Here is a 19,278-nt window from a genome sequence, read left to right as displayed (position 1 = left end):
AGTGGAGCAGGAGAGATCGAAAACTGCCAAGTCCTGTATATATAGGAAGAGCATCGGTCCCGGTTCATGGCACCAACCGGGACCAATGGCCCCTTTAGTCCCGGTTGGAGCCACCAACCGGGACCAAAGACCTCTTTTCAGCAGCCCAAAGGGCGGGAAACGAAGACATGTGGTCCCGGTTGGTGGCTCCAACCGGGACTAAAGGAGGGGCATTGGTACCGGTTGGTGCCACGAACCGGTACCAATGCTACCCTTTAGTTCCGGTTGGTGCCACCAACCGGGACTAAAGGCCATGTGCTGCCCGCGTCGCGGCAAGAAAGTTTAGTCCCACCTCGCTAGCTGAGGGAGCTCGAGAGTGGTTTATAAGCACCAGTGCCGCTGCCCTCTTGAGCTCCTCTCAAATGCAGGCTTACGGGCCTAAACGCACTATATGTGCCTGTGGGCCTATTAGGCCTATTGCGGGCCTGAATCCTGGCCCATTGTTGGATTTCTAGTCGTATTCAGGCCGTGGTAGCCCTTTAGGTGGCACTTTTTTTATTTTATTTATTTTATTTTGATTCTTCCTGCAGCTGTTTTTTTAGTCCCACCTCGCCAAGCGAGAGGCACTCGCAGCTGTTTATAAGCCCTGAGTGCAGAGACGATGACGAAGAGGCTCAATGCTCCTGCACGTTGGTTAGCTTCAAGCCTTGAGGAATACGGTAGACTGCACAGAGCTATGTGCAGTGCAGTTGACACTATTTCGAAAGGCTTGAAGCAAATTAACAAGCATTGCGCCTCTTTTTTATTTTTAATGACTTATTACAACTGAGAAATAAAAAGAAAAAAATAACTGAAAAGAAAAAACTATATAGAAAACTACTCATAAATGAATTGAACCAAAAAATAGTTGTGATTAACTGTACTAAAAAAGGAGCATAGATGCTTATTTTTAATGACTTATTACAACTCAGAAATAAAAAGAAAAAAATAAATATAGCAGAAAAGAAAAAATATATAAAAAGATACTCAGAAATGAATTGAAGCAAAAAATAGTTGTGATTAACTGTATTAAAAAGGAGCATAGATACTTATTTGTAATGACTTATTACAACTCAGAAATAAAAAGAAAAGAAAGTAGTTGTGATTAACTTTACTAAAATATGAGCGTAGATGCTTATTTTTAATGACTTATTACAATTCAAAAATAAATAGAAGAAAAAATAGTTATGATTAACTTTACTAAAAAATGAGCATAGATGCTTATTTTTAATGACTTATTACAACTCAGAAATAAAAAGAAAAAAATAAATATAGCAGAAAAGAAAAAAAACTATATAAAAAGCTACTCAGAAATGAGCATAGATGCGCTTATAGAGGAAATTCAAATTAAATTCATAACAAATTTCAAGAGAAATTCGTATGAATTTAGCCTAAATTCCCTACATAAGGGCATCCATTTTCATTTTCAGAGGAGCTCAATAAGGCAGAGAGGGAGGGGCTTATAAACCGGTCTGATTCCCCTCCGGTTGGCGAGGTGGGACTAAACTTTGGCCGCAACGAGGACCAACCCTTTAATCCCGGTTGGCGGAATGGACCGGGACTAATGGTCGTCCTTTGGTCCCGGTTCGGGGCACCAACCGGGACCAATGGTGGTGGGCCAGGAGCGAGGGCCATTGGTCCCGGTTCGTGCCACCAACCGAGACCAATAGGTCCAGCCGAACCGAGACCAATGGCCCACGTGGCCCGGCCGGCCCCTGGGGCTCACGAACCGGGTCCAATGCCCCTATTGGTCCCGGTTCTGGATTAAACCGGGACTAATGAGCTGGACCGGCCTGGACCATTGGCCCCTTTTCTACTAGTGAACCAATGTACACTTCAACAAACACAGAGCAAACGCAGGTGCCGGCCACTATCTCAACAAACCCGCAGCTAACTCCTATACAAGTACTCCCTCCGTAAATTAATATAAAAGCGTTTAGATCACTTTAGTGATCTAGACGCTTTTATATTAGTTTACGGAGGGAGTACAACAGAAGGAATCACTGTGATGCACTCTGTGAGACGTGGCAGCGGAAATAGCTGCCATGGCAGCCGAATCTGAAGGCACGTTTCAACATTGAGAATCTCAATTAGTATTAAGTATGTAGCTGAGCTGAACACCATAGTTATCATAAATCAATCCAACTGAATATTATCATCTTCCACTTCCAGCACCAATTAATTGGGTACCAGGATTCTAAACTCCATGGAGAACATGGCAGCAATCAATCAACAATAAATCAGAAGAGAATGGCATCTCAACAACCAACAGCGACGCAGCTTTATCTTTAGAGAAGGCTAAATAATACTCCCTCTGTTTCTAAACATAAGACCTTTTTAGAGATTTCAATATGAACCATACAGGGAGCAAAACGAGTGAATTACACTCTAAAGCACGTCCATATACATCCATATATATGTAGTCTCAATTGAAATCTCTAAAAAAAAACTTATATTTAAAAACGAAGAGGGTAATTAATTAACATTAAGCTGCTTGGCCACGCAATAACAAGGGTGCATTCTACTATACATTCTTGTCCAACACACTGAGCATGCAGAACATAACCTACAAGGCAAATCACACTAAACATGGGTTGCATTTTGTTGCCTTTTTCTTGGGTCATTTCATTTCTACTCAATATAATATACAAACTGACACCACTACTTACTACAGTATACTAGAAGAAGACTTGAAAGATGAGACGGCGGCACGGCAGCAGCCAGAGCATGGCACATCACAAGGCGCGGGATTTGGTCGATTCGTGAAGCTTGACATCCCGACCTAGCGAGGCTAGCTGGTGGATGAAGCGCGGCGCGCCACCGCTCCTCGGGCTGCCGGCGTACTTGGTGGGCTTCTCGGTGTACCTAGGCTTCTCCGAGAGGCCACGCAGGGCGTCGGCGCCCTTTGGGCTTGGGGACGCCAGGCTCAGCGCCTTGAGCACCCCGTCTGCACATACAGAAGCACATGCGTCTTCCATTTTAGCACTCATACCATATACAGATACAGTACAGTGGTACATATATAGGCGTGGAAGCAAGGTGAGTTGGTTTGGGAGTACGTACCAGTCTTGAGTGCCGCTGGCGGGTGCGGCTGCGAAGCCTCGACGACGACAGCGAAGCCGTGCAAGAGGTCGTCGTGGATGGCGTCCTCGGCCTCGAAGGCGACGAGGGAGTCGGCCATGGCGTCGAGCTGCTGGTGCTGGTGGTACCAGTGGTCGCGAAACCAGGCGGTGGACTTGACGAGGTCCCACCACTGCGGCGAGAAGTCCTCCACCTGCTGGAACGCTGCCGGGATGAAGAGCGGGGCCTCCGGGTTGAGCGACGACGCCACCATGGCGCTCATGATGTGTCCCTGTTGCTATTGGTCTGCTCGGATCAAAACCAAAAACCAAAAACCAAAAACGGTTGCAGATCAAGAAACTAGAGCGCGCTTCTCGCCAGATCTTACACAAGGTAGCACGGGACAGAAAACGGTTCTTGATGCATGCATACCTTGGATTGGATTGGGGTTGGGGATAGCAGCAGATTCGCAGGAGCAGGGTGAGGATAGGGAATCTGGATCTGGACTGGGTTGGGTTGTGAGAACTGAGAAGGGAACGATGGGATTTTTATACGTACCAGTGTGACCGAGGCGGGCCTAAAGGATGGGATGGAAGGAAGGTGCGACCGAGGCTTCCTTGCCGGCGCTGGCTGGGTCGGACGCAGCTTCCAGCCGGTTGTTCGGACAAAAAATAGTCACGCGCAACACAAGAGTGGACCGCCGACGACATCGCCCATGCTCGCCACGGGCCATTGACTCACAGTCTCACACGGAGCAGCCACAGTGCCACACACACCAGCGACCGCAACTATACCTGGCCATACCCGACGCAAAAAAACCAGGCCTAGGCCCGGCCCGGCCATCGGGCCTGTTTTTTGGGCCCAATCCCGGCCCACACACATAAAAGTCTGTTGGGCCTGGGCCCGGACCGTCCTTCAAAAAATCTCAAGAACGACGGGCCTGGGCCCAGCCCGTCCTTCGGGCTCAAAATCTAGGCCCGGGCCCATCCGGGAACAGCGTCGGGCCGGGCTGCCCATGGCCAAGACTAACCGCGGCGGATCGCTCGATGCTAGAGTTACGGACGAATCTCACGAAAAAAAAACCTACAGGCTAATGTGGCAATGCTCTAATTGGATTTGGGGCACCCGGTTGTAGATGTTGTGATCTCCTCTGAGGTCGTATATCCCGAGAACAAAAAATTTACTCTACGGACGAGTGAGCAAATGGAATTTATCATGAGAACTTCCTTCGGCCGAGTATATTTGAGGACCGAGAGGCGCGAGGAGTGAAAATTTGAAGGACTAAAGCCGTTAAGGGATCGGCTAGGTCCGGTTTAACCCCTCAAAACCAATTTTTTACTCCTCTAACCGACTTTGAGGGATCGGCTAGAGATGCCCTTAGTGCACTAGCTAGCTAGTCAAAATGCCCCCTTAAAAAAACTAGAGAAAATGCCCGTCTATAATTTTTGAATAATCCAAAGAAAATCATGACATACACACAACGCACATAATACTCACTAATCATGCTACAGAATATTCAACCAAAATTTGATTCGTAACATCACAAAAAGACAAATTCGGCTGCATAGCATCTTTTTCAAATCTGCGCTGGATAGTACCATGTCTGTATTATTCACTATAAAATTGCTCTTTTTCTGTTTCTTGAGATATAGACCAAATCTGGTTTCAAAATTTTGAGGCGTGGTAGTAATGTAATCGTGCGAATTCTGTTTTTAAAACAGTATTTATTATTATTATTATTACCAACAAAAATACTATGCTCGTCTAGTACATTAGTACACCTAATGAGCCTAGTTCGTTAGAGCATCCACAGTGTAGCATTTTAGTGTAGCATTTTGCTGCATCGCCGCTAAGCCAAGAAATTTGCAGCTGCCGGCCTTGTTAGCTGCTCAACATATGAAATTTGGAGAAATCATTCATACTCCCTCCATAAACTAATATAAGAGTGTTTAGATCACTACTTTAGTGATCTAAACGCTCTTATATTAGTTTACAGAGGGAGTACATTCCGTTGAATCATTGCGTCCTTTGTAAGCAACTTCCTACCATACATGTGATCAAGGCACCAAGCCATGATGAACTTGTTTGGTTCACCTAACAGCACATCTGAATATGGATTAGAAACGTCAATCAAATGTAATCTTGCCAGCAATGTACATGCAATCTGTGTTTTAGTCTGAATACGTAAATGCTTGGTTTTACTCCTACATAACTTCACATGAGCATCCAGTAAGAGAGTTTATGCATATTTATCATTTCTTTCTTTCTTTCAACCTTGTATAAAGCATTGCGCATATTTCAGTAAGAGATGGTTTATGAGCGAGCGCCTCATAACGCGCAAGCAAACAGATACCATTGACAACTGGTTCAAGAACAAATGAAGCAAAATCAAGCTGGGAAAGAATGCTGGTAGCATCTCAATCTCACAATCTGACAAAAATTAATTAGAAGTCACCCTCTAAAAACTGCTGGGATGCAGCAGTCAGCAAGCAGATGTCGCCATATTAACAATTAATTAGTTCATCGACAAGATTGTGTCAGAGGGGTGGCCTGTACACAGATCAGATGTTGAATCCTTATGTTTATATATCACATGCATGATGATTTACATTACAAAATGTATTACTTCCCCGCCGCAGAAGAACACTGACCGACTAACATTTCTTCTTCTTTGTTCCTATCATTTCCTCGGTGACCGGGCCTTCAGGGTCATTGCGAGTTTCTGCCGTTCGCCTTCCACCTCGGCAAATTGCAGGCTGAGCTCCGAGTACCTGCCCTGCATTTCCTCCAACTCGCTCTCGACAGCCACTTGTTTTCTCCTCAACTCGATTGTATCCTGTATCAGCTCGTTGATGTCCCTGAAGCTTTGGAACACCGCTGATTCGTCGTTGTGTTGCTTCAAGAATGAGCTGAATGTTCAAGAGATGGGCATTTAGTTAGTTATTAAGTAAAACCTGACTCGCATTACTGGAAGCTATAAATTCATGTTTTTTTCCCTTTGTCCTAGTTAGCTTAGTTTCTGGAGAAACTTTAGTAGCTTGACAGACCGAAAAACATCCAGAATGAAAAGAGGCTCTATATCAATAAGCACAGTTTCTAAAACTCTCGAGTTCCTAAGGCCACACTTGGGAGCAGTATCAAGGTGGGCAGGTCGCAGAAGGCCTTGTCAGCACGACAACCGTGAGGGCGGTGAAGCACCCAAAAGGAGGTGCCAGCGATGGAGCCAGGCAGAACAGGGGGGTGACGACGGTGCCCACGATAGCGGGAGAGCACACCAGGTCAGGGCGTTGTGGAGATCCCTTGGAGGAGCAGAGAAGGTCGGCGGTGGCATCATGCTCCGTGCGCCCGCCATCGCTGCAGTTCTTTCCTCTCTCTCTCTCCCTCGTTTCTCTTCTCCAGGATTTCAATCGGGGGCTCCGGCGGTGCTTAAAACTTTCCGGACGTAACGACACCGAAACGTCCGGAAAATAAAACGTTAAGAATGAACCAAGCATAATTTGAGACATTGGCGGAAATGGTTTACACCTCCGACTAATACGACGGTTTTGGGCCCGAAAACGACCAACCAATCAAGCCCTAAAAAGATACTTCCCCTGGTGTATTACCATGACCAGACTCGGATATGTGAGCATGCATTTAGTCCAATATGAGGGAATGAAAGGGCGGCTAATAATAAAGGGGAACCTGCTTTACTAGACAAGAGTAAACTTATGAAAATAGATGCAATATGACTAATTACCTCTGGAAAACGATGTCTGTCTTCTTCTTTGCTTGCAGCGCTTCCGCCAACTCAAGCTCCAAAGCAAGTACTCTTTCCAAGGCATTTCCAGAACCAGGAAGCTCTTTAAATGAAGGGAAAATGCTTCGCAAATGTTCATTTGCCTGAAAATAGCGACATGCGCACACACAAACTTAGCACAAGGTACAATGGACTGCAGGTTCATGTCAAACAATGGAGGTGGATGCATGTGGGTGGTGGAGGCAGAACTCTTTTATCATCTTAAAATAGTGGCAACAAAAATGTTGAACAGTTATATTAGAACAGAAAGGTGAGAAATACACATACCATATCAAGCTGTGATAACGCCCTTTCCAAACCACTGAGCGACGGGTCAATAAGATTAATGTCAAGGGGAAGAAGAGGGGATGAATTCTCGTTTTTAAGTCTTTCCAGCTGCATGTGTAAAATAATTTCCAATGAATTAGCCCTGATCCACATCATGCCAAGTATCAAGTAATTACTGATTCATAAAAACCAAACATAAGTTGTTTGTTGTTTGAATTACCCAATTTTAGTGACAAAACCAACTTTGGAGATTGGCTAATAGCATTAGTTTCCTTCTTTCTTGTATTACTTTTTGCTGCGACTGTTTTTGGGAGCATATTGTAATTAACTTCTCAAGTTCTCATATAAAAATTAATAAAAAGCTATAGTAGGAAATTCTCCTGCTGTTTTCTATCAAAAAAAAAGGTCAAAGATCTTCCTTACTATTATTAAACAAACCCATATGGATAAAACTCGTAAGGGCGTGTGCAGCGGGCTTGCAAACCAAGATGTATAAAGCTCGTAAGGGCGTGTGCAGCGGGCTTGCAAACCAAGATGTATAAAGCTCGTAAGGGCGTGTGCAACGGGCTTGCAAACCCAGAGGTATTGACGATTTGGGAATGTCCAATCAGATTGTAATCCTTTGCCTAATTAATAAAGTGTCAATCACTTCTACAAAAAATCTAGAGCAAGGGGGAGAGGAGTTGGATTATATTTCCGCTGCTGCTCATCGCTAAAGCAATGAAGAGATGAGAGGAATGCTAATTAAATGAGGATTTGTGGCCAGAAGGCTTGCTACATATGAGATGTCCACGGTAAAGAAGATAGAGATTAACGGGGAACATGAGGAAGAAAATGAAATGAAGATTTCCATTTTAGGCAAGCACTAGCCCATTCACAGATGTGATGATATCTAAGCACCATGAATATAGATTGAAACACTCAAACCTACTGCTCTGAAAACTCAACTGATTAGATTCATATCCTTTCCTCGTCAATAATAAGAAAAATCATATATTTTTTTATTTTTTTATGTAAGAACCCTTTCAAAACTTGGTAGGAACAGAATTGTGTTATAAAAAGTACAGTAAAAGAAGTTTCAACATACCTCTTTCTGGAAAAGATTCAAGTCATTTGCCAATTTCTTATGCTCTTTAGAAATATCTTTGATGGTATTGTCGACGGTTGGATGATTCTCCAATGATTCCTCAGATTGCTTATGGCAATTCTATCAAAATAGTACAATTAAAGTAAGCTGAGAGAACAAACACTGCTATAAATGTTACAGATACCGAAACAAAACAATTCTAAAAAAAATTAGTCGGTGTAATATATAGATGCACACTGCCAGATGAATATCTTTCAACTCTACTTGGTGATTGTGAAGCAAAAGCAAAAGTGAAGTGTGACACCAGGAGGTGTGTATATACACTTCTAGACAAAGCACTGACAGGTAAAAAATTAACAAGAGTCAGATATTATTTCTTGTGAAGTTGGGTCAAAGGACTCTGCGAGTATCATCCAACTTAATATGGCCATCTGATTAACAAGCTATTCCCATCAAATGCTGAAACAGTAGTTTCTAAGATGTGCTTAAGTTATCCAGATCTTAGACGCAGGCCTCTTTCTAGTCCTCTTATGTTTGAAATATATAGATTCAAGGTAATTGGTCACTACAATAATATAACATGAGCGCCATGGTATATCTCATATGTGTAAACATAGTATTCTACAGGGAAAAAATTACTTCAATTGTGAGCAACTATCAAGTATTCCATGTGCCCTAATTTCAAACGCAAATAGTCTAAACTAAGATAAAGACATTTATGTTAGATTGATTACCTCCAAGTTCTTTGTCGGTGCATGCTTGGCATGTGGATGCTCATCAGACTTACCAACATCTTCTGATTCTGCTACATTTGATGAAATATGTGTGCTATTTTCACCTTCATCTTCCTGTAATTCTGAATCAACTTCTGTTAGCTTTGGTATTAACTCTGGTGCAGACCCAGATTTAACATCTCCCAGAATTTGCCCGATAGATGTGGCACGAGAGATGCGTGATCCAGAATTATCAGGTGACGCGATATGGTCAGTTAATGCCATATTCTCTAGCAACTTTTTCACTAAGTCAAGCTCCACCCTTATTCTATTGCGTTCCTCACTGCATTCCTGAAGAGAGGTCTCAATCCTCTGCTTTTCTTCTTTACAGCAATCGAAGTTCAGTTTTGTGCATTCCAAGTCCGTCATTATGCTGTCATATGCATTAGACAACTCTCTTTTATCAGCAGATAAATCCTGCATCTCCACCTCCAGTTCAGAAACTTTCATTGATAGCTCTTCAATTCTTTTAGCCAGAGCAATCTCGTTTTTCCTCCCAGTTTCAACCTCATCCAAAGCACTTTGTAACTTCAGTAACATCTCTTCAGAATACTTTTTAGAGACAAACACCTGACTTTTAAGCTCTTGAACCTTTGATTCATATTGCTCTTTGATAAATGCAATTCTAAGGGAATCTTGTATGGCGAACAACGACCCCTCTTTCTCCTTTTTCCCAGCTTCAGCCTTTTCCTTTAGCTCTCTCAACTGGATAGACAGGTTCTTGAACTCTTCTGCCTTCAGAGTTTGTTCAGCAAGTTTCTGCGTAAGCTCTTTGTTCTGTTCTTTTAAATTTGTCAACTGATATCCAGAATCCTGTAGCAGTGATGACGCTTCAGTATGGTGCTCCTCCAATTTTGATTTCAGAACCACGTTTAGAATTTCAACTTCATCTTTCGCTGATCTCAAACCATCAACGTGCTCCTCAAGATTTATCTGTACGGCTCTAAGTTGCACAATCTCATCTTGATACTTCAATTCTGCCTCACTGTTATTAATTGATACTGATGTATCTCGAGACTCGCTATTGCTAACCAGAGCCAATGTCTGTTCATTTCTTTTTATAAGCTCTTCAAGCCCTTCCTTCTCTTGAATAACCCTGGCAAAGTTGAGTTCTTGAGAATGGATAGCTGATTCAAGTGTGGCATTTCTGTCAGTTAATTCTGCTACAGTCAACATGTGCGCCCTTAATAACTCGTCAGCATCTTTGTTCTTAAGCTGAAGCTTCCCAAAATCATTTTTTAAGTATTCAAGTTGCACAGCAACCTCCTCAACCTGACTTCTCATGCAACTAGCTTCAATTTCAGTGGCAAGAAAGTCCCCCAGAATTGTTCCTAACTGATTTTCAGCATTGGAGAGCTGGGAGAGAAGAGAGCAATTCTTACAACTGAGGTCCCTTTTGATTTGCTCACTTTCTGAAAGAGCATCTTGCATCAAACTGTTTTCTTTACTCATGTCCGAAATCTGGTCCCTCAGATGAAGTAACTCTGTTTTGTCCTCATTATAAGATAGCAGGACCTGATCCTTCTCACTAAGTTGAGATGTAAGACTTGCCAGGGCAGATTCAAGATCTTCCCTCGTTGTCTTTTCTCTTAGCAAATTTCCCTCAGTACAGCTCAGACAATTTTGCAAACCTCTGTTTTCATTTTCCATGTGCATCAACAGTTCGTCTTTAGACTGTAGAGACTGGGCCAAAGTTTTGTTATCTTCATCAGATTCTGCAAGAGTTATTTTGGTCCTCTCAAGTTCCTGAACAACAGCAGCAATGTCTTTCATCTTTTCAACAAGAGTCTCATTCTCACTGGTGACAATCCGCATCTCAACTTCCATTTTTGCCAACTTTGATGTTAAGTCACCATTGCTGATTGAGTGTTGTTCTTGAGCCTCTGAGATTGTCTCAAATTTATGTACCATTTCCTGCAGTTCCTGCTGAAGCTTCTCTACATGTCCCTCAGAAAGATTCAACTTTTCTTCTGTTCCAGCCATATCACAATGAAACTTCTGCTTCACATCAAGCAATTCTGTTTCAGACTTGTCTGATCTCTTCCGGAGAACATCGCACATTTCTTCCAATGCCTCCTTTTCGTGATGGAGATGAAGCACCTTCTGGCATGCTTGCTGCTGGAAGAATTCCAAGCTTGCTATGACAGCAGTGTAATTCTTGTTCTCAAGTTCATGTAGCAAAGATACGTCATCCAAGCATGGAATGTCGATGTCCTTGCTCAAAGAAATAAGTTTAGAGCATAGGATGCTCAGTTGCTCTTGAAGTGATGTAGAAACAATTTGCTGCTCACTGATTAAGGAGGACTGCTTACGTAATTCATCTTTCACTTCCTCAAAATCTTCCATTACTGATCTGAGCTCATCCTTAAGCTGACTAGTTTGCTGACTTTCTTTCATTAAAAGGTTCTCAAATCTCTTCCTTTCTTCAGCGCAGGCATTGTACTTGCTTTCACAAGTTTTATGTTCCTCAACAAGTGTTTCAGATACCACAAGCTTTTCCATAAGTAAAGCATTTTCAACTGAAATATCTTGGAGCTTTGCTTCTAATATTTGGTTCTTCACTGTCAGATCATCACACTTGAAAATGTATCCTGATTCACTTTCTTTCAAACTTTTTGATTGGTCCAGTGCAGAGTTTAGCTTGAGCATTAAAGACTCCCTAGCATCATTAGAGTCATGGAGTTCTTTTTCTAGCATGTATAGCCTTCCCTGCATTTGCTTAATCATATCCAGTGCAGTATAGTGAGATTCCCGTAGCACATCAGAGAACACCTGCCACTGAATGTTAACAGCGTACGTTTCTAAAATATCAGATTCCATTGTGGAAGAAGCATCTTTTGGTCCTTCAGTGTTGGAGCAGTTCACCTGTGAATCAGGATTACATATGACTTCAGATCTGCTACGAAGTTCTTCAATTTTGGCAGCCCGAAGGAGGTTTTGCTGGCCATCCATTTTGTAGCTAAAGCTACGTGATGTACCATTTTCAGTTGAAAGCATTTGAGATGCAGTTGCCTCATGAAGACCTTCAGTTCCCCGTTGTTTGACAACAGGCCTGTCTTGGTCCTGTTCTATAGTACCGCTTAAATCTGCTATTGCACAATGCTCTTCAGGAAAATGCTCAGCATCTTCTACAATGGGTTGCTTTGCAAGAGTTTCACTTGACTCATACATAGAGAGAACCTGAAAGGACAGCAACTCAAGGTCTTTCTGTAGACGATCAACAGCTGCAGAATAATTCCATCGGACCCTCTTAAGTGCTGTTTCCGTAGCAACAGCTCTCCTCTCGAACTCCTTATTTTGAGCTTCTAAAGCTGTTCTGTCCTCAGCAAATCTCATTAGCTGGTCATTCATCTCCTCATGCATTTTCTGCTTCTGGGCTTGGAGGACAGAAACTGTGTAGAAACAAGAATTGTGTTCTTTCCTGAGATTTTCCAATTCGATTGCAGTCTGCTTCTGGCTTTCCTCAAGCTTGTGGATAAAAGATTCGTAGTAGCGCTCAATCTGGCTCATCTTCTCCAGCAGATTCTCCTTCTCAGTTTTTGAGTCCTCCAACTTCTGCAAGAGCCCACACATTTTTTCCTCCATTGTGGCTGTACTGCCAGTGTTTTTCTTGTCGGAATTATGATCACGTCCGGAGCTTGATTGATGGGCAATATTGGATGGTGGAGCCAAATGTTCTTGATAGTTATTTTCTTTCATTTGTCCAAGCTGAACACCTTGCTTGAGGTTCTCAATAACACGCTGAAGAGCCCCTATATCAGCAAGAAGGAAATCAAGATCACTTGCTTGAAGTCCATGGAGAGCATTATTTCTGGTCTGCTGCAGTTTACTTTCAAGAAGCAGCAAGCCTTGCAGCCATTCCGTTTGGAGATTATGTACTGAACTATCTGTAGCAAGAACACCATTTCCTCCATCAGCCTCATGCTGCAAGGGTTTAGCAGATTTCACTTCTTCCAACTCTCTTTTCAAACTAGAACATTCTGTCCTTAGGAAAGATACTTCAGTAGTGAGCTCGCCGCGTGACATAAGTTCAACAGCAAGCTGGTTCGCTAGGCCCTGTGTTTCACTGCCTAATTTGTCAGTGACATCTTGCAGGGATGTTGCTTCTGACTTCAGCTGAGAAAAGGCCGACTCAGCCACCTCCAATCTGGTCTTGAGTCGATTATTCTCGTCATGAGCAGCAGCAAGATCATGACTGGCAGAGAACTCAGGACTCCAACCATGACTCCAATCACTGCTCCCTTGTGGTGAAAGACGCTTACCCCGAAATGGCCCCTTCTCTGGTGTAGGGCTTTGACTTGTCGGACACAGTGGTAAATCACCTGAGTGTATGCTCCTAAAGCTACTGATTTCATGACTGCCACATGGATCATTCTTTTCGGCAAAATAACCATCTGAATTATGTGACGAATTTTCATAATCTTCAGTTGAACCCGCAGAATCTTCGGCCACAGGGAACCCCAAAGAAGTTTCTTTCAACTTATTCCTTGCATTAGCCTATAACAAATGATAAAGGTAATTATGGTGTGTACCAAGTAACTTAATTATATCAAATGACGAAATGCATAGAAAAGAATATGTAGATGGTTTAGCTAATTTATTTATTAAATGAAAACAGTAGGCATTGCATGAAATTCAGATTCCATTCATTGTCACGAATCCAGGCCTAATACGTAAATTCTCTAGTGATGTATCTGCAGCACAATCAGCAATAGTACACTCAATATAGATCGATACCTCCAGTTACAGAACCAAAGGACCACTCAATATAGATCGATGCCTCCAGTTAAAGAACCAAAGGACCGCAGTCCCTTCAAATGTATCCTTTCATAATCTTGAGATAACCAAGGTCACTCTCAACAAAGCAATCTGGCACATAACTTGGTCTACTTTGTTGCAGTTCAAGTCAGAAGTTTTGAATTATTTTTCACCAGTAAACCATGTATGCATGGAAGTTAGTAGTTTTCTTTAGGGACATGGAGGTTAGTAGTTACTACCAAGAAACAGTATAAAACACATGTATGTCCTGAAAATGAACTCTTTGTTTTCCTTTCATGTGCCATTGCAGTGAGGTCCAATACTTCGTAGGGATTTATACCAACCTTATCACTACTAACATCGGATGAAGAAACAGCAATTTCAGAAGGATCATGACTTCTTTGATTCACTAGCTGCTGAGAACTTCTGGCACCAGTTTCTCTTTGCTGTTCAAATTCCCTGTACCAAGCAAGCACTCATAAGATTTGGAACTAATAATCCAAAACTAAGATCATTGTTGTTGTGGCCAAACCTGAAGCCAGTTTTGGTGCTGAGAAGTTGTGCCGTGACCTGCAACAGTTTTCATCAAAGAACATTATAAAGGACAACCAGAAGGCAAGCAAAACAGAGAACACTGTCAAGTCACTTCTCAAAACAGTGAAAGAGTATTTTCTGATGATTATAGACATAAGTTAAAATGTTATCTAAAACCCATGCATGTATATTGTAGGGGGGAAAACCATACATGTAATACTGTTCCAAAGTCACAACCACGAAAAGGAAGTGTGATTGAAACAGGCTTCACTGCTTCTGCAAATTCGGCAAGATTAACATCGACCTCCCCAAGAATACTAGATCGAGAAGTCCCCTGATTTTCCAAGAACAAGGGGAGAAAGAGCAAGCATCAATTGTTAGCAAGTTCATCCAGCATTTATGTGGTCATGATATCAAAACCTTAACGTAACATGTGTGCAAGTCCATGGCCGAGGAAGATGTAAGATAAGAGAAACCAATTTATACAACGCACCATGGCCACAACAAGCTTGTAGAGCTTATCATCATATGTCTTAGTCCTAGAATCCTGAAGAAGTCGGGTTGCTTCATAAATAGGATCTGGCCATTTGCAGCTTCCATTCCTCACATTTGCTTTATTTGTTTTTGCAGTTACCTTTCCTGTATCAGCAGAGATAAAGGACAAAAATAACTTGTCCCATCCTGTAGATGGAATCTGCAACAAAAACAAGTAACCATGTAAAGATCGTTCAACTATGGATGGCAGAAACACGCAATAATCCTGAGTAATTCACACAAACTGCAAGACTCGTATTATTAAAAATCAGAGAGCAGGAATAAGTCAATTTTGTACTCTACAGCTTTTGGCATGGTATGTATAAGTATCTTTCACCCCTAACTCAAAAAATAGACAAACCACAGACTAAATTTTGGAACTACCACCCCCACCCCCACAAACAATCCCCACGCGGTTTTGGGCGAGACACCGCTATATGTAGGATGTTTCTGACAGGCAACATCGTGGGCTCTAGGTTGAGAATGGCTTGGCAACTAGTCAGCAAATCAACAAATCAGAAAAATACAACATCACCCAAATAAACAAATATTTATTTCTTGTTATGTTGACTGTGCTGCATGTAAGCTGAAATAAGTGATGTGGCAGCCGACTTGGTGAAAAGCTGAAAAGCACATATAAAACCAGCCTAAGGTTGACTTCCCGGCTGCCTGCGTAGATACTACTTTTTTGTCCCGGCGATGGTGTGGAACTCCAGCTGTGGCAACATCAATGTTCCATCGACATGTGGGGGATGGAGGATTCCCAAAGACTGGATTAAATTTCCTATCCTTTCAGGGGTTTACTCATAATGCTGGTGTCTGATTAATAGAGCTTTGACTCCTTCGCAAAAAAAAAGGAACAGCCTACGGGTGAAAACAAATGGTTTCAGGAGTTCAGGGTGAAATGTGTCTGGTTTTAGAGCTGAGATGAAATCTAGACCCGTGCAAGAGTTGAGGAATGCAAATGGATATTTTCCTCGAAAGTAAGATTCACCAATTTTTGTTGTCTTAACAACCAAAAAGGCAAAGAAATGGAGCTAGCATAAATAATATGATCTTACATTTGTTGCATGGAATTGCAGCCGGAATACAACTTTAACTTTGGCCTTTTCAATCTTCCATTTTGGCACCCTTGACATGCTGTCAATCTTTATACTTTAAGCATCTGGTACTTCTAGGGGGATCTTTTGTCTGAAAGCAAGCACCAAAGACAATATAAACTTCCTTAAATCCATAAAAACATTTTTTAAATCTCCTTCAAATCAAACAAAATTCAAGCCGAAAACCATACAAGATAGATCAGATTCAGATTGTCCTCATGCATGTGCAAACACACAAACAGGGGAACAAGAATCATACCCACCAATGAGAAAACTTCAGTATAAAAGCTAGTCATCAAAAGCAACTGGCTGGTGCACTTACATGATACTCCCTCCGTCCCATAATGTAAGACGTTGTTTCTAGCGTCAAAAAACGTCTTACAATATGGGATGGAGGGAGTAGCAGTTATACAAAGAATTGAAAGATTATGTTGATATTGTTTTCTGCACTATGATCCTAACAATTTCATAGTTATTCCTACTAACAACCACATGTTTCTCAGCACCTCACATGTTCACCAGAGTTAGATACACGGTATAATGGAAAATTAATAACTAACCACTACATGGAAAATACACCTACACCAAGATGCCCAAATTTATCTTTTTATACAGGTACATCTAGAGCCGCAGGGTGGAAACATACTAACTGCCAAGAATTTGTCCCCAGTTCACCCAAAAAGGTGAAGTTAGGCAATATTCAAGAATCTTGTCCTGCTATAATTCATACATATAACTAATTCCATGCACCATCAGGCCTCATTAAGCCAAACTAGGCTAAGCATTTCTCTAGACCCTTGTTTAGCTCCAAAATTATCAATGAATCAAAATATAACATATGCATTTTTAGTTTCAAAAGGCAACTAGGAGATATGCACAGGTATGATCAATTTGACAAACTTGCATATTACAAGCAAAGATTTAGATCATGCTTGCTTTGCAGCCAAAAATTCAACTAGTTATATAACACAAATTTGTGCTAGTGGATCAGTAGATGGGCAGCTGGTGTACTGTGCAAAGACACCAGTGTCATGTGCAGACAGGAGATGCAGCTAGTTGCAGTGTGCAATGGCAGAGTTCAGAAATCGTGAAAAAAAATGCAGTCACGCCTTGCTTGTAGCCAAGATTTTCCATGTCCACAACAGCATCCAAGAGCTTTAAGCAGCCCAGGCATGGAGGGAACGTACCTTGCAAGGCGCCGGAGGTGGACGCAGGCCCTGGCTTGGAGGTCGGGATCTGCGGCGGAGACGGACCGGGGCGGCGCCACGGGATTCGATCTGCAGCCGAGGCGGTAAGAGGCGGGCGGATCCGGCGAAAGGCTGCGGCGGATGAGAGCGAATCCGGCGGGGACGACGGCGTGCTGTCGACCGAGTGAACTGGCATCAGGGTCGGAAGAAGAAATGGAAGGAGGCAGGAAGGGAAGGAGGGATAGGGGAGAAGACCTACTGGCGGCGAGAGGGACAGGTGACCTCGACAGCCGCGCTCACCGGCGGCGAGATGCAGCGGGATACGGGAGAGAGCGCGAGGAGGTCGGGCGCCGCCGTGCTCTTACAGTGGCAGCCAAACAGTTCTGGAGTTCATGCCGAATCCGCGGTCCCGAGACGAAATGTATGTACTTGCGAGTTGGTGGGGGGCTGTTTTTGGCTGAGGCGAGCTCACCGGCGGCGAGATGTAGACGGATGCAATGCAACCGGTGGATTCACTTTGATACGGGAGAAAGCACGGGGAGTTCGCGCAAAAGGTGCGGGCTTTTCCACCGAGGTTGGGTTGGGGCTTGATTAGGAGAGGCGAGCAGCAAAGTTTGCTTATCGGGAAGAGGACGGATGCTAGGCACCAAGCATAATGATGGTGTTTGGTCGTTTAATTTATCATTAACTTATTTCTTCCCAGGTTTTCTGGTTGGGCAGTAATGTCTGTCTGTCTCTCACTCGACTCCTTTTTCACCGGTACAAGTGGAGTACAGCCGTGAAAATCAACCCGCTTTTTCTTAACCTCGGAAAACAAGTACTACATGCTCTCTATTTTTCTCGCCTTGATTTTGGCCTGGCGAGCTCGGGTGTGAGGCTGCGGGTGGGGTCCCCTCGAGTGGGTCGTGTTCACCCGTCCGTGTGGGATGTTGCCGTGCGGCCCCTCATTGTGCTGGCGGTGTGGACCCCGCGTTCCCCTTATAGTCGTGGTGTGGTGTTGGACGTGGGGTTTGCCAGGTGGTGACGTCGTTTTCTGCGTTGGTGTGTGACATCTACACAATGGAGGCCAGCCGCTTTTGCGTAGGTTGATGGGTTGACCTTGCTTATCACACATGGGGCGCCGCCTCTTCGGTATCCTTGTCCAATGACATACAGCTCAATCTATTGCTTCCTAATGATCACATTAATAAAAACACGAGAATGGGAAGGGGGAAAACCTAAGTGATGTTTAGTAGTTCCACACAATGAAAGTATAGAGAACAATACGATCACAATACGCAAAAGGAAATGGAATAACAACATTGATTAATCAAATAATATAACAATACTTCACACAACAAAACCTAAAAGGCAATAATAAATAACTGGATGGCGTAGGTCATAGTAGATACACCAATAGTTGGTCGTTTCACATACGTATTCAATACACAAGTACAAAAGACACTTGAACAACCAAGATGGATGTCTCTAAAAAACATGATAGATGGTGAGTGGAGGTTTGGTCGATTATGCCTTTCTTTTCAGTGCTTCCCACCAGAATCTCCTAGCTGGCAGCTTCAAGTGAATTCTCTTTGTGCCACAATTTTCTCTCTTGTTTGTGGCAACAAGGGACCAAGCAACTGTAACCCACACCTAGTGTTACCAACGCTTTTAGGGGTGGGGGTGCTAATCTTCATTGGAGATGTAGGGAACAACAAATGGCTCATAACTATAAAAAACAGATGTCTCATTTAAGTCTTTGAGTGCCATGGCCAACAAACGTCCAACCAACCTTCACTAGCTAGGGGTAGCTCTTGGGCCGTACTCCAAACCTCATAACGAGTCATGGGCACAAATCCGGGGAACCACAACCATCTAGGTTGCACATAAAACCAAGAATAACAAGATTCGCAAGGGATATATTAAGGAATCGATCAACTTGAGATTTGCCTTGGTGAAAGTGTGTACCAGGATCTCCTCTTGGTCTCTCTAAAAAGAATAGGTAGAGTGGGGGCTAAGGAGGGTGACCTTTTAGAATTTCAACAATGGTGGATGAGAGAGATGGAGTCATCACCTACTTCATGGTGAAGAAGATGCTTTAGGGCATCTCCAACAGCAACCCACAATTTCCTCCTAGATCTGTCCACAGATAGGGGGCCAGTCCGCGGACACGGATGCGGAG

General features: G+C 43.1%; 2 protein-coding genes across 3 annotated transcripts; both read right to left on the bottom strand.

Moving 5' to 3' along the window:
- Positions 1-2,493: 2,493 nt before the first annotated feature.
- Positions 2,494-3,627, bottom strand: LOC119321763 (protein EARLY RESPONSIVE TO DEHYDRATION 15-like). Of its 2 annotated transcripts, none has more exons than XM_037595310.1 (3): positions 3,511-3,627; positions 3,082-3,384; positions 2,494-2,965 (listed from the first exon to the last, which is right to left on the bottom strand). In XM_037595310.1, the coding sequence occupies exons 2-3, from the start codon at positions 3,359-3,361 to the stop codon at positions 2,754-2,756; spliced, it is 492 nt and encodes a 163-aa protein (XP_037451207.1). In that variant the 5' UTR covers positions 3,362-3,384; positions 3,511-3,627; the 3' UTR covers positions 2,494-2,753. The 2 variants fall into 2 exon arrangements, with proteins under 2 accessions (XP_037451207.1, XP_037451208.1); XM_037595311.1 differs by having other exon boundaries at positions 3,082-3,370; positions 3,511-3,578.
- Positions 3,628-5,472: 1,845 nt separating this feature from the next.
- LOC119323348 (golgin subfamily A member 4-like) lies at positions 5,473-17,712 on the bottom strand. The gene is made up of 12 exons (XM_037596985.1): positions 17,377-17,712; positions 17,118-17,290; positions 15,892-16,021; positions 14,790-14,990; positions 14,508-14,630; positions 14,295-14,332; positions 14,107-14,221; positions 8,966-13,501; positions 8,232-8,351; positions 7,145-7,252; positions 6,818-6,960; positions 5,473-5,987 (listed from the first exon to the last, which is right to left on the bottom strand). The coding sequence occupies exons 3-12, from the start codon at positions 15,967-15,969 to the stop codon at positions 5,759-5,761; spliced, it is 5,691 nt and encodes a 1,896-aa protein (XP_037452882.1). The 5' UTR covers positions 15,970-16,021; positions 17,118-17,290; positions 17,377-17,712; the 3' UTR covers positions 5,473-5,758.
- Between the last annotated feature and the right edge of the window lie 1,566 nt (positions 17,713-19,278).

Source organism: Triticum dicoccoides, chromosome 6B (assembly GCF_002162155.2).
Source record: "Triticum dicoccoides isolate Atlit2015 ecotype Zavitan chromosome 6B, WEW_v2.0, whole genome shotgun sequence".
Classification (NCBI taxonomy): domain Eukaryota; kingdom Viridiplantae; phylum Streptophyta; class Magnoliopsida; order Poales; family Poaceae; genus Triticum; species Triticum dicoccoides.
This window is presented reverse-complemented; position numbering and strand designations above follow the sequence as displayed.